This window comes from Pygocentrus nattereri, chromosome 6, assembly GCF_015220715.1.
Source record: "Pygocentrus nattereri isolate fPygNat1 chromosome 6, fPygNat1.pri, whole genome shotgun sequence".
NCBI lineage: Eukaryota > Metazoa > Chordata > Actinopteri > Characiformes > Serrasalmidae > Pygocentrus > Pygocentrus nattereri.
This window is the reverse complement of record NC_051216.1, coordinates 13,630,244-13,643,400: the sequence shown is the minus strand read 5'-3', so window position 1 is coordinate 13,643,400 and position 13,157 is coordinate 13,630,244. Positions and strand designations below refer to the sequence as shown.

Genomic DNA, 13,157 nt, shown 5'->3' with positions numbered 1-13,157 from the left:
CACTTCAAATTTTTAAATCATAAATCATCAAAAGACATTATACTAAGTTACTTTGTCTTTTTGTTGAATGATTTCTTTTTAAGGCCCTTAAAAGCAGGTTGCCCCTTTTTTGCATGGGGTGTGCATTAAAATGAACTTTTATCTTATTTTATTATTACAGTTATTGCCAGCGATGATAAAAGCCTGGTGTAATTTTAATTAATTTAACCAATTTCTCACTCATACTTCATTGAAGTAAGCAGAGAGGTTTCAGTACATATCACTTTTGAGCTTTTGATTAGGAGAGACAATATTTTATTATTATTAAAATTTGATGAAAAGTTACTGTTGTGCTTTTTTGTGGAAAGATGAACCACACTCAGCAAAAATGACTGATTTCTAACAATGTGAACCCCTTTTTTAATGCCATGTAGGATTTTTTTTAAAAGGTTCTTTGAAGAACCACCAGTTTTGCGTTGTAGAGAAGAGCTATCATCATGTTCTTTTAGTTGTTATGGCTCTATATACGAACACTGCCTTTTCTAAAGGAACCCTTGATGGAGCATTTTAAAGAAATCCTTTGCATTTTTCATTTCGTTGCTTTGAAAGAAACCGAATAAAGTCAGACATTCAGACTCAGACCCATAACTGGTGATGTATTCAAGGAATTGCATTTGAAAAGTATAGCAAAATGAAAGTAATAGCTTGACTTTTAAGGGTCGTGAAAGCTACTGTTTTGGATGTTTTTTTTTCCCACAACATCAATTAAGTATTAAAGGAACATTCATAAATTTAGAGTGGTCATGTAGGTCCTGGAGATCTGCAGACCTGCACAGTTTAGCTCCAACCATAATCTACCACATCTGATCCCTCTATTTGTCCTCAGAAGCCCCTGATTAGCTGGATCAGGTGTGTAGGGTTTAAGATGGACCTCTAATGTAAACAGCATCACACTGTACACATCACTGTGGAAGTGAACGGCTCAGCTCCTCCTGTAATTTATTCCTGCTTACGAATCCCTCAGCAATCTTCCCAGTTTTCCAATTTATTCTTCTGTTAATGAGTTATAATGCACACCAGCACAGAGAGCTCCCAAGCACTGAACCCAAAAAAACTAATCCAAAAAGAACATATTTGTAAAAATTACTGTGAGCTTTTCCAGCAGAAGTGGCTTAATTTCCATACACTCAGTCTTACAGCATGCGCTCTTGATCATGTATAATTTAGTGTGATTGTATAGAGTGGCTGAGCCGCCTTTGAATGCTGTGAAATGCTTTTTTCGTTTTTTTAAGCAATGCTGCATGTAGACCTCTTTGTAGACTATAGACGTCTTTGAAAACCAGGCACATCTGTCTGTATGCCTGATCACTCTGTTACCTGATTGTGCTACTTGCTCAGTAGCTTCTTCATTAGGCTTTTTTCACTAATGTTATATCAAATCAAATCAAATTTATTTATATAGCGCTTTTTACAACTGATGTTGTCACAAAGCAGCTTTACAAAAATGGGAATCACAGCACAGAGAATCAGACAAAAACACTGAACATAATATACAGAATATACAGAATATACAGAACCCCCGTGAGCGCTGAGGCAAGGAAAAACTCCCTCAGAGCTGGAGGAGGAAGAAACCTCGGGAGGACCAAGACTCACATCTAAAGGGGGGACCATCCTACCACTGGTCAGACAACTTATAAGTTAAGTTATAAGTTATATGAGGCAGTAGAGCTCTAGAGTCACATTGTCCTTCTGTAGTTGGTGTCATGCATCTTAGAAACTAAACAGGTTTGATCTGTGGGAAGAATGAATGCTGCCCCCCCCAAAGTGCTACTTGATTCTCTAATATAGGAGGAGGTTGTTATACAGTTGAAATACAAGTAATGCTACATACATGCCACACACTGAAATAATGGAAATGCATGAAAAATAGGTCTGATATTATTCTGTATCACTATTATAACACTTCTATCTTTAAAAACACCAGCTGTTATGAACTGTAGGCTCTACTGCCAAAGCAACTGAACCACAGCATTTTACAGCATTTTTGGTTTGTGTGTATTTCACCTCCTTGTTGATCTTGTAATTCAGAAGATCTAGTGGCAATCAGAAGACATGTATGTATACAGCAAAGTGCAATGAGTTTGGAGCGTTTTTATTTATCGTGCAATAGCAGCGATTTTTGGTAATGCCATTTATTGTTCCCATAGAGAAAAACTGCTGTGAGCTGATATTCCTTACATGGGTATGGCTACAGAATGACGTATGTCCATTTACCGAAAATGGTCATTCACCACCCCAAAGCTGTCGATCAGCCAAAACATCTTTGGAGTCCAAATTGTACCTCTTTAATTTTACACCTGAGGCTGTTGTAGCTAACAAGCAGTGGAAGATTATAGCCACCAATTAGCATTATGCTGAATCATCACACCTCAAAGTGAGTTAAGATGTGAAGAAATCTCAAATGCATTTGCTTATGAGGTTTCACTTTCTTGTGTAGTTTTCTTATGATGAACTGTTATCTATGAAAATGGTCAAAATTACATCACAGAACTAAAAACTGTGGCAACTTGAATTTTGTCCAATTTTATAGATTATAGTTTGGCATATACTGTCACTGGGGGCAGTAAACCTCTTGTCACTGGCCTGGTACCCTTTAAAGTGATATTTTCTGTTGTTGTACTGACTCCACAAACCCTGTCTCATCTCCAGGCTTTATTTTATTGTTCTGTTTTACAACATTAGGTTATGAAAAGATACAAATATGCACTTTTCACCTGAAAAAACTTGTTTAAGGATCACAATTGGACCTCAAAACCTTTACGTTAGATGTACCTGCACAGAACTTTGATTTCTAATAGTGTAGTGTCACAGAAGTTTATTTGAGATGATTTAATATCTCTGTAAGATTTAGAGCAGGTGTGAAGATTAAGGCATGCAGTTTACATTACACTATTAGGTGACTCTAAGCTTGGTTAGCTACATCAGCCTCATAGCTGCAGTGCAAAACAATAGAAGCAAACCTAAGACACTGAATATGTGTTGGATAATTGAGTGTATTTGAGGGTGAGGGACAAATTGTAAGCCACCTCTTTAATTCTTGTCCTGATAAGCCGTATTTATTCGGATGTGCTGTGTGCCCATGCCGAAGTACATAGCTGTACTTTTTGTGTTGTTGTGTAGGTATATACATCTAGCTGTGGCAGCTGCGGCACGTATGTGTTTGTTTCTCACAGCAGGGTGAAAACGGTGTGTAAATGTGTGGATTTATGGAGCTCTGTGGATGTGTGGATTCCTCACAAAAGAGTGCTGTTGGCAGCACTGTAGGTTAATGAGGTGGAGCAGAAAGGCAAATCCTCATGCAGGCACTTATCCAGCCCTGGCTATTATTACTGCTTTCAGACTTGCCGCTCTGGGCCACTCAGCTCTGGGCCACTCAGCTCTGCGCCGTCTGTAGCTGCACATGATGAAAGTGGTGGTCTTTCTCTTCTTTCCTTCAAAGCCAGGTGTTTTATAGGTCAAGGCTGAGCGGCCTCAGCTCATCAGAAGAGGTTTGAGGCTGAAGTTTGCCTTGGAGGAGCTGATCTCAAGCATAGCTCTGCACAAACACATGCCTGACCTGCTGGACACCAGCTGGCACATGTGTGGGTCCACACTGATGAGTTAGGTTGTGTGCGTGTGTGTGTGTGTGTGTGTGTGTGTGTGTGTGTGCATAGCTGGGCTGAAATAGTGTAAATATGGGTCTTGATGAGTTACGAGTGCAGCTTCTCTCTTCACTTCTCACTTTCAAAAGGGTGACATTCAGTTTGTTTATTTGTCTACTTGAAATCCACTTATAATATTTGTGTGCTTTTATGCAATAAAACAGTCATCATTCATTTTTATGCCAGTTTTGATCTTGGATTAAAATTAAACAGGCTGTTTGGTGATTGCATCTTTAAGACTGATAATATGTAAATGAGCTCTGTTCTGATTGGCTGCCCTGTGTTGAGCCTTGTTCAAAAAGCATTCCTGGCTGAAATGCTCCAGTAGAGCTAAACTGCTATAGGTGAAAATGCAGTTTCATGCAAAGGTTTGCTTACCACTTGCATGTTTTGTTGACTTTATGTTCCGTTACAGGAACACATGTTGAAAAAAACACATTAAATGTGGCATGTGCCAAAGCTATGGCACATTTACATATCATTTTCCCCTAATATTTTAAACTAAGCAAATACATTAGTAATTGTGCACTAAATTAGAGATCAATGCCATGTTTAGGTTTGCTCTCTGTAGAGGAGGTTTTAACTTATTTTCACTCAGAAAATCAACAAAGTATGTCGTTTGACCAGGGTGTTCAACCCTTTGCACACAACTATATGTAAACGAGTTGGTTTCCATGACTTCACACAAACACTGAATTCACAGTGGGCTGTTTAGCAGCTTAGATTCCATATATGGACAGTGGAGAGTGTTAAACTTTACCGTGCTTACCTAGTCCATGAAACTTTTTTCCCCCCAAAAAAGCGAGGAAAATTTGTTTTCAGTGATGTGGACAGGTGGGTGTTTTAACCTTTGTACCCCTTCATATTTATTCATAGTTCATAGTACTTTATACCCCTTCATACTTATTCATAGTTCATAGTACTTTATACCCCTTCATGTTTATAACCTGTACATTCTTGTTTATAACCTGTATAACCCCCTTCATGTCTATACCCCCTCATATTTTTAACCTGTACATACTATACTTACTGTACACTGTAACATACATATTTATATTTCTGCTAAGCACTTCTGGATAGATGCAAACTGCATTTCGTTGCTTTGTACCTGCGACATACGCAATGACAAAGTTGAATTCTATTCTATTCTAAGCCTGTATTTAGTTCTCCTAATGAATCACTCTCAAAACTGCATAACTTAAATATTAATTTAACAGTAGTTACCAAATAATGTGTCTAGAATACTTAGTGTAGTAAGATTTATTACTTAATAATAAGCCTGTAGCTCAAGAAATTAGAAGTGCATTATGAAGTGTTTTGTTTTGGGTCTGATCTGTATATCATTGGTCAGTGAAATCAGCTGATATTAAGGTTCCTCACGTTCATCGGCACTGATGGAAATTTTACTGATAAAGCACTGATAATGTCTCTTCTGCTGCCAAATATGATGTAGAGCGCTGAGGGGCACTAATAGCTCACTTTGTGAATACTGGTTTCTCTGGCTTTGCCCAAAAATGTAGAAATAATGACAGTCATATTTGGCAGTTGACAGTCATATCAGTCAGCAACGCCCTGTTTAATTGAAATTATTGAAGTCTGTTAATGAGAGCTGGCCTAAGCAGCATTTTACAGGCTTCGAATATTTGATATTTTCTAATGCAAAATTCATTTTAAAATCACCCTTAAAAACAATATTTAAAGCATTTTTGTGTCAAATGTCTGTCTAGAAGAACAAGTATTCTTCCGTTTGAATGTTTGATTTTATAAGTGAAAATTAAATGAAATTTACAAATAGCACATGTCTGCAAACATTAATGCGCGATTCCTGTTTGTTTATTTACTGAATTTAACTTGGTAAGGAAAAATAAAGCATAAAATGTGGCCTGTGCAAATATTATGGCATATAATATAGTGCAGAAATTTTGCACTAAAATGTGCAGGAAAATTCTAGAGGATGTGTTACTTACTTTCACCTAGAAAATCGACAGAACGTGTAATTTGTCCAGGGATATTCAAACTTTTGAATTTGACTGTATATTAACAATCAATATTCTGTTTGTTTTACGCTACAATCTTTTGGCTTAATTAAACTGAAACTTCTAAATACTAAGTAGAGAAATGAATGCCACCATAACAAAGAACACATGAGTATTCAGATTATTCAGACCAGCCCTATTGTTGATTTTTTTTGCCATAGAAATGAGATTTTATCAGAATTTGAAGCTCTTGAAAAACAGTATCAGAGACAGGTCAAGGAATAGTGTTGTCAGGCTGCGGGCATCCAGACTGCCTGCATGCTTTCCTGAGAGTCAGTAGAAGAGCACTGAACTCTTTGAGCATGTTCAGCTGCTCCCCCTTCATAGATAAGCTATTAGGGGAAGGGAATGGAATGAGGGAATGGAGGGCAAGAGAGAATGGATGAATACTGCCTATCAAAAGTTTGGAGATATACAGCTTTTCAAAATAGTTTAGTACAGATGAGCATGTTTTCATTGTGGGTTTGCAATGACATAGTACAGGTTTATTTTGAGTACGGTGGCGCGGTGGGTAGCGCTGTCGCCTCACAGTGAGGAGGTCCTGGGTTCGATTCCCCGGCCGGGTGACCGGGGTCCTGTCTGTGTGGAGTTTGCATGTTCTCCCCATGTCTGCGTGGGTTTCCTCCGGGTTCTCCGGTTTCCTCCCACAGTCCAAAGACATGCAGTCAGGCCAATTGGATATGCTAAATTGCCCCTGGGTGTGAGTGTGTGAGTGATTGTCTGCATCTGTCTGTCTGCCCTGCAACGTATCCTGCCCAGGGTGTGTCCTGCCTTCCGCCCGACTGCTGGGATAGGCTCCAGCACCCCCCCGCGACCCTGACGGAGAAGCGGCTTAGAAAATGGATGGATGGATGAATACCAAACTCACACATTTTGTCCCCTTGTTATGATGTCAACACTCAAATCTTTCTACCTTTGGGCCAGAAGTGTTGCAGTAAGTGCTTTTAGCAATAGTAGGTTTAGGCAAAATCTGCTCTTCATACCAAGGAAGAAAATTCAAGTATGAAAGGAAGGCAGTGTTTTTAAACTTTTGACAGGCAGTGTAAAGTAAGAGAGAACAGAGGACAGAAGTCTGGATAGAGAGTTATTGAGTTTGAGAAGGAAAGAGGAAGGATGGGAAGTATGACAGTCTAAGGGAGAGATATATAGTGTGGAAGAGCAGATTTGATAGATGAAGGTAGAGAAAGAGAGTAATTGACAGAGAGAGAAGGATTAATGACCCGAGTGTAAGGTTTGGCTGGCTGGATAGATGGACGCAGCAAAATAGAGGCGCGGTTGCATAGATAGATAGAGATAAGAAGGCCAGTTGTGGATGGATAGATGGATGGAAAGAGAGAGAAGGATGATTAATAAAGAGAGTGGGGGTGTAAACACTGGCATCTGTGTGAAGGATGGTTGCTTAGTTGTGTTGTGGTTTTCTTTGTTGACAGCAGTGCGGTGCTAACACTCAACAATGGCCTTTTGGTCAGAGACTGACCAATGGTCAGTGACGCAGAGGGCAGCGGTTGTGTTGTGGATGACAAATGAAGCGCTACAGTCTGTAATGGTGCACCTACAGTACCAAGACATGCCTGATGGCCTGTCTGCAGTTTGCAGGTTTGGATAGATTAAGACAAACCCTGGTGCGATTGTTCTGTTAATAAGGTTCATTAGATGGAGTGAAAAAAGGGAAGCTGCTCTAAACTTTTGACTATATAGCGGATTTCCTCTGTGAAAAGAGGTCATAGTGTTCAGTGAATTGAAGTACAAGGTAGGTGTTTCTAATACAATTTATGGTGAATATATGTATGAATGTATGCATGAATGAAGCAGTGAAGCAGAAATATTGATTAGTATTACCCCTGGCTGCGGAATTTAACACCGAGACAACCTTAACAGCCCATTCACTGTACAATAGAGCCCTGGCAGCCGCTACTGCAGCATTGAGCTATGCTGTCTCCAGTAATCACCGACAACTTCCCACCCCCATCGCCAACAATTGGGGTTTCTTCGCTGATATAAAGGACTACTCCAACAAAGTTACAGTCGGAGAGGCTCATACATTCCATACATGGACCCTTGAATTACTAAAACATGCACATTTAACCTTTACAATCCGAGCTTGTATAATTTCTCCTCTTATCCACATGCACACGTGCAATATCATGCATGCATAATGCCAACAGACACACACACACACACACATTCATTCAGCCTCATCAGCAAGTTAAGTGGCCGTTCACACCTCTTCTGAACGACAGTAAATTGCCGTCGTTTCGTTCGGGGTGCTCCAGCAGAGCGGGCGATCTCATGGCCTTCTCTTTTAATTGGCCTCCTCCTCTGTGGTATCCTGATTTGGGAGCCGTAATTCCATAAGCTCATTTGGAGTGGCTGCAACAGCACCTGCATGGCAATAGTGCCCTACTCAGAGGTCACTGAAAAGAAGAGCCCAGTCCTACCTTACTGGAGATCAAATGCAGCGTAGTACAGGGTAATGTACAGGGGCTGTATCCAGACTGAAAAATTGGTCATTTTATTGGTATAAAATTGGTCCTCTCAGAAATGTGTGGCAAAGTGTTGAATATTGAATATTTGAATGGCTTTACCGTTTTTTTGAGGTTGTTAAATTTTAGCACATAGTTTTTGCAGTCCTGAAATTTCCTGGGCCATTGCCTAACATGTCTTGCCCAATTTGTTCCTGCTAACTGTATTGTACTTGAACTGTGACAGTGTTACTGTATTATGTATTAGAACCAACTTGCTATTGGCAGATAAGCAGTTAAGCACAAAATAACTTCATAGGTACATCTGTAGGATGGTTGTTCTGGTTGTGGAGTGCCTTTCTTCTACATCCCGATCCTCACCTATGGTTATTAGCTGTGGGTAATGACCTAAAGAATGAGATCGCGAATTCAAAGCAGTGGAAATGAGTTTTCTTCTCAGGGTGGTGGGCTACACTCTATTTGATAGGGTGAGGAGCTCAATCATCCAGAAGGAGCTCAGAGTAGAGCTGCTACTCCTCTACACTGAGAGAAGCTAGTAGAGGTGGTTCAGGCATCTGGATGCCTCCCAGTGGGGGTGCACAAGGCACGGCCTACTGTGATGAGACCCCGGGGTCAGCCCAGGATCCGCAGAAGGGATTGTATCTCCAAGTTGGCCTGAGAGCAGTTCAGAGTCGAAGTAACTTAGTGCAGCTAACCGTAATAACATCATGACCATAAAGTTAGAAAAGATATTTCTCTGTTCTCAGTGTTGACTCAACAAGCCAACTTGATTCTGAGCAGGAAATAATAGATTATGTAATAATAGGTTATATCAACATAGATTATGGCCGCTGCCTCTCATCTAACATTTAGCTGTTAGCTTTATCTTTAGATACAATGGCTAAAAGATTTCCCTTTGCTTTTAATTGACAGAGGTAGTTTGTTTATTAAAAAATGCTGTTTATAGATGTATAAATGCTTTGTTCTGCCTCATTTGTTCAGCCCTGTTGGACAGATGACAGAGTAATGTTACAATTCACAAACTGAAAAATGATTCTCAACTGACAGTATTCAGAATGTAAACAGTACCTAAGGAGGTTCAGCGATTGGCGTTATTCCATGTAACAGCATGTTTAGCTGGCTTGCTTAACAGGTGAGCGTTGATTTTTTGCAAGTTTAATCATATGTGCAATACATACAAACACGCTTCTGCACATGCACATTTTAAGATTAATGCATCAACTTTGACATCATCAGCTATTTTCGTTGCACTTCAAGTGGACATTTAAATGCAGAAATTAGTCATGCTTTTGTAGTGGAGGAGGGCATTAATCTCCAGGACTGTGGAGCGAGTGGATGGGACGTTGCTCCTTGTTAGAGCAGGTTTGAGTGGCAGGCTGTTTTGGTGCTTTTGTATGGGCTGAAAGCTCTTTCTGGGGGAGGAAGTAGAATGCGTTTTTCAGCAGTTTTGAGAGCTTGCTGGTCGTCATTGGTGACGTGTGGTAAGGGAAGGCTTTGGAGTGAGGGTGCCGCAGACTGCCTTTACCTCACAGAGCAGGAGCAGTGGAAGCATGTGGACGTGACTGAAAGCGTCATATTTAGGAGAATCTCGCTCTTCCTTAATCACTACTAACCGTAACTACTGTATCTCTCTCTTTCATTTGTTCACGCCACTTTCTGTTTCAACACTTTCTTTTTCTTTTTTCTCTTTCTTTCAGTTTATACTCTCTCTTTCTCTCTTTCACCCTCTCTCCCCTGATACTGTTTCCTCAAGTATCTTCATCCCTCTCTACCTCCCACATCCTCTAATTCTCTGATTTGTCCATCATCTCTCTCTCTCCTTTTTATACTTTCTGTATTCTTTTATTTATACTCTGTTTCTTCTATTGATTTTTCTCTCTCTTATTGTCATCTCATCTCTTTCAGTTTCTACACTCTTTTCTACATTCTTTCTTTTCCTCTTCTTTCTCTTACTCTGACTCTCTCTCTCACCTTCTCTCACCTGACACAGCAATTTTCTTGAGTACCTTCGTCCCCCTCTTTCTCCCACATCATCTCGTTCCTCTGACATGGCCATTCATCTCCCCATTTCCCATAATGCTCTCTGTGTGTCTGCCTGTGGGTGACCTGCTTTAGCCTTGTCTGGTCTGAATTTATCGTCCATTTCTCACTGCACACATTCGGCCCTTCAGCCTGGGTGAAGGATCTCCACTGTGTTTGTCAGCCTTCTTTGTGCTGCCTGTGTAAGGCTGCCTGGTCGCGGAGAGGGCTTTTTTTACGTTTGCGGTAGCGAGCCTCATTAGCACGTTTTGTTCAGGATCAGTAGATTTATTGCTGAGCTTAAGGAGGCTTTAACTCAGATACACACCATATGCGACAATCTGTTTTTTGGACCTTTATTCTCACTACCTCCTCCATATCTTGCTGTCTTTCTCTCTCAGTGGCCATAATGCAGCAGCAAATGGGGAAGGATTGGTTCTCTCTGCAGGTGCTTCTGGAGCAGAATGGTCAGAAATAGTGTAAAGAGGATAGGAGATTGAGAGAGAATGTAGGAGAGAGCAACAATCTAATTTAGGGGTGTCAAATTTGAAATTGAAATCAGCAACAGATTGAAATGACAGTTTAAGTCTGACCTTCAAAAGAGACCTGACTACTTTTTCTTTACTTCGTGCTTTTGCCTTTCAGTTCAGTATGAATGGGCAAAATGCTGCCTTTTTTGTGCCTATGTACTGCTCTTTGTTGTCTACAATGGGAGAAAGCTGAGTATGATTGTGTTCATTTAGTGCAGAGGTCACTTTCAGCAAAGAGTAACTTGCAACAAATGGACAATTTTTATGTCCATTTATTGAAGTAATGTCTTGGCTGTACATAATGTCCTGTTTTAGCCTAAAAAATATAATATAAGCAAAAACACAGAGTATCTTTGCTTTATTTTAATCTTCAGCTCAGGTGTAGTCGCTTTTCTCACATCTCCAGCAGGAAACTTTTCCATAGAAGTAGAACAGTTTCTTGTAAGATCTCTTCGACTTTTGACTTTTTTAGAGGCTGAAGTCAGCGTGTTCATGTGGCAACTAATCGTTTGTGGCAGGCCTAACTAGCATCTGCATTGGTATCAACAGTGTATGTGAAAAATATTGTCTATCTACTCAGAATTCCTATATGATTGCGACCCTAATGAACATCTAAAGACAAAAAAAGAGCTGTTACACCCTACTTTGAGTCTGAGAGCTGATTAGCACTAGAGTACTCACTGATCTCTGTTCTCACCCAGCCATTATCTCACACACAAGATTAATACTGAGATTTTCACCTTTACAAACTGTATAATTATTACTGTTGCTGTGGTGGCAGTTGTCTGTTTTATGGCCTTTAACACAGAGCAGATCATTTTTATTTCCACCGCCTTCTCTCTTCAGTTTTGGGCGTTTGTTTTGTTATTGTCAGCTCTCCTTTAAAAGTCAAAGCCACTTGAGTTTGATTTGTATTTAAAAAAATTTTTTTATACTGAATATTTTAGTTTCAGGCTCCAACAGTGTCATTTGTGTTGTCTCTGAAAAATGTTGCAAAATCAGAAATGACGATGTTTGAAGGCTGGTTTGTTAGTGCATCGTTATAGTACTCTTGATTCTTGAAACAGCAATCCTGCCACTGGAGTGTTTTTACTGAAGATGCTGCCTCTGTCTCAAGTCTGATTATACACCTTTTCAAAGTCATTCCTCCTATTTTATGAATGCTTTTCTTTCTTTCTTTTTCAGTTCTTCTGAGAAGTCCCTGCCGTGGAGATCTACAGGTAAGGCCTTTCACTTTAACACAAGCCTGAATTACAAAAACAATTGCGTTTCATTTGATTTCCAGTCTTTGTAATGAATTGTCATGCTCTTTACGTTAGTTAATGGGTTTGTAATCACAACACCGTATCAGTATGTTATGCTATATTATTGTTGAAGAAAAGAAAAGTACTTTTAGCAAGGACACCATTTTTATTCTCTGGCCTGCAGAGAGGTATCTCTGTTATCTTTTTATGGACCGTCCAAAAGTTCTTTATAGAATTAATCCTGAACTTAATCTCCAAATATGTTTCATGCCTGAGTGACAGAACTAAATAAATGTGTCTTCAAGTTTGATCTTTTATTTGAAGAGCTGTTCAAAAGTGCAGAAATATTAGACTCTGAGCTGGACATGATTTAATCAGTAAAGGCTTCACATTTTCCTCTTAAGTAACATTACTGGGAAAAGCGTGCAGATGGGGTTTAATTGGAGAGAACGGAATGAATAAGTAAAGAGTAGCGTGGTCCGTGTGTAAGAGAATGAATGAGCTCTGCCATTGATTGATAGCCCTGTGCAGACTGCCACTAAATAGATTTTTAACTTCTACCATTGTAAATTAATTAAAATGGGGGCTTTAGCATTAGTGGCACATTCATTGTCTTTGTCTGGCCTTATAGCATGAATCTTATACTAAGTACTGGTGTAGGCGCAGCTCTAAAGCGCTGACTGATGCTTTCCTAACATCATTATTGTAACCTCTCCATTATCAGCACCAAAACCTTTCTAGTGTTCTTGCTGTAATTGCTCTAAAATCAAAGGCAAGAGTGTTGTCTGGTCAGCAGATCATTTCAGCTAGCTGTGAAGATCACAGTGTTTTTACAATTAGTGTCGATGTTTAATTGCCCCTATAAATGATCTCTTCCCCTAACTTATCAGTAAATAGCCCTGATGATGACTACTTTGTGCACCATTCTAGAGAGTAAGAATTGTTCACAGTGATGGTGATGGGAACCAGACGTCTGATAAGTTTAATGCCTCTAAAAGCTACACCACAAATTTATTACACTTGTTTACAAATACCAGTTTATCACTATTTCACCATTATCAACATTACATATACGACCTCAGAAGACACATGTAGGCTCACTGGTCATTTTGAATAGTGAATAAACTGGCTATATTTGTGTTGTAGACATCATAACCCCTGGTTC

The 13,157-nt window shown here is 39.7% G+C and overlaps 1 protein-coding gene across 12 annotated transcripts in view; it reads left to right on the top strand.

Annotated features, from left to right (window-relative positions):
* LOC108423891 (plakophilin-4) overlaps positions 1 to 13,157 on the top strand; it is a 172,067-nt gene that overhangs the window by 97,818 nt on the left and 61,092 nt on the right. For all 12 annotated transcript variants that reach the window (XM_017691505.2, XM_037539414.1, XM_037539413.1 and 9 more), the window contains one exon: positions 11,934 to 11,968. In XM_017691505.2, the coding sequence (XP_017546994.1) occupies positions 11,934 to 11,968 (35 nt within the window). The remainder of the gene's footprint in view (positions 1 to 11,933; positions 11,969 to 13,157) is intronic.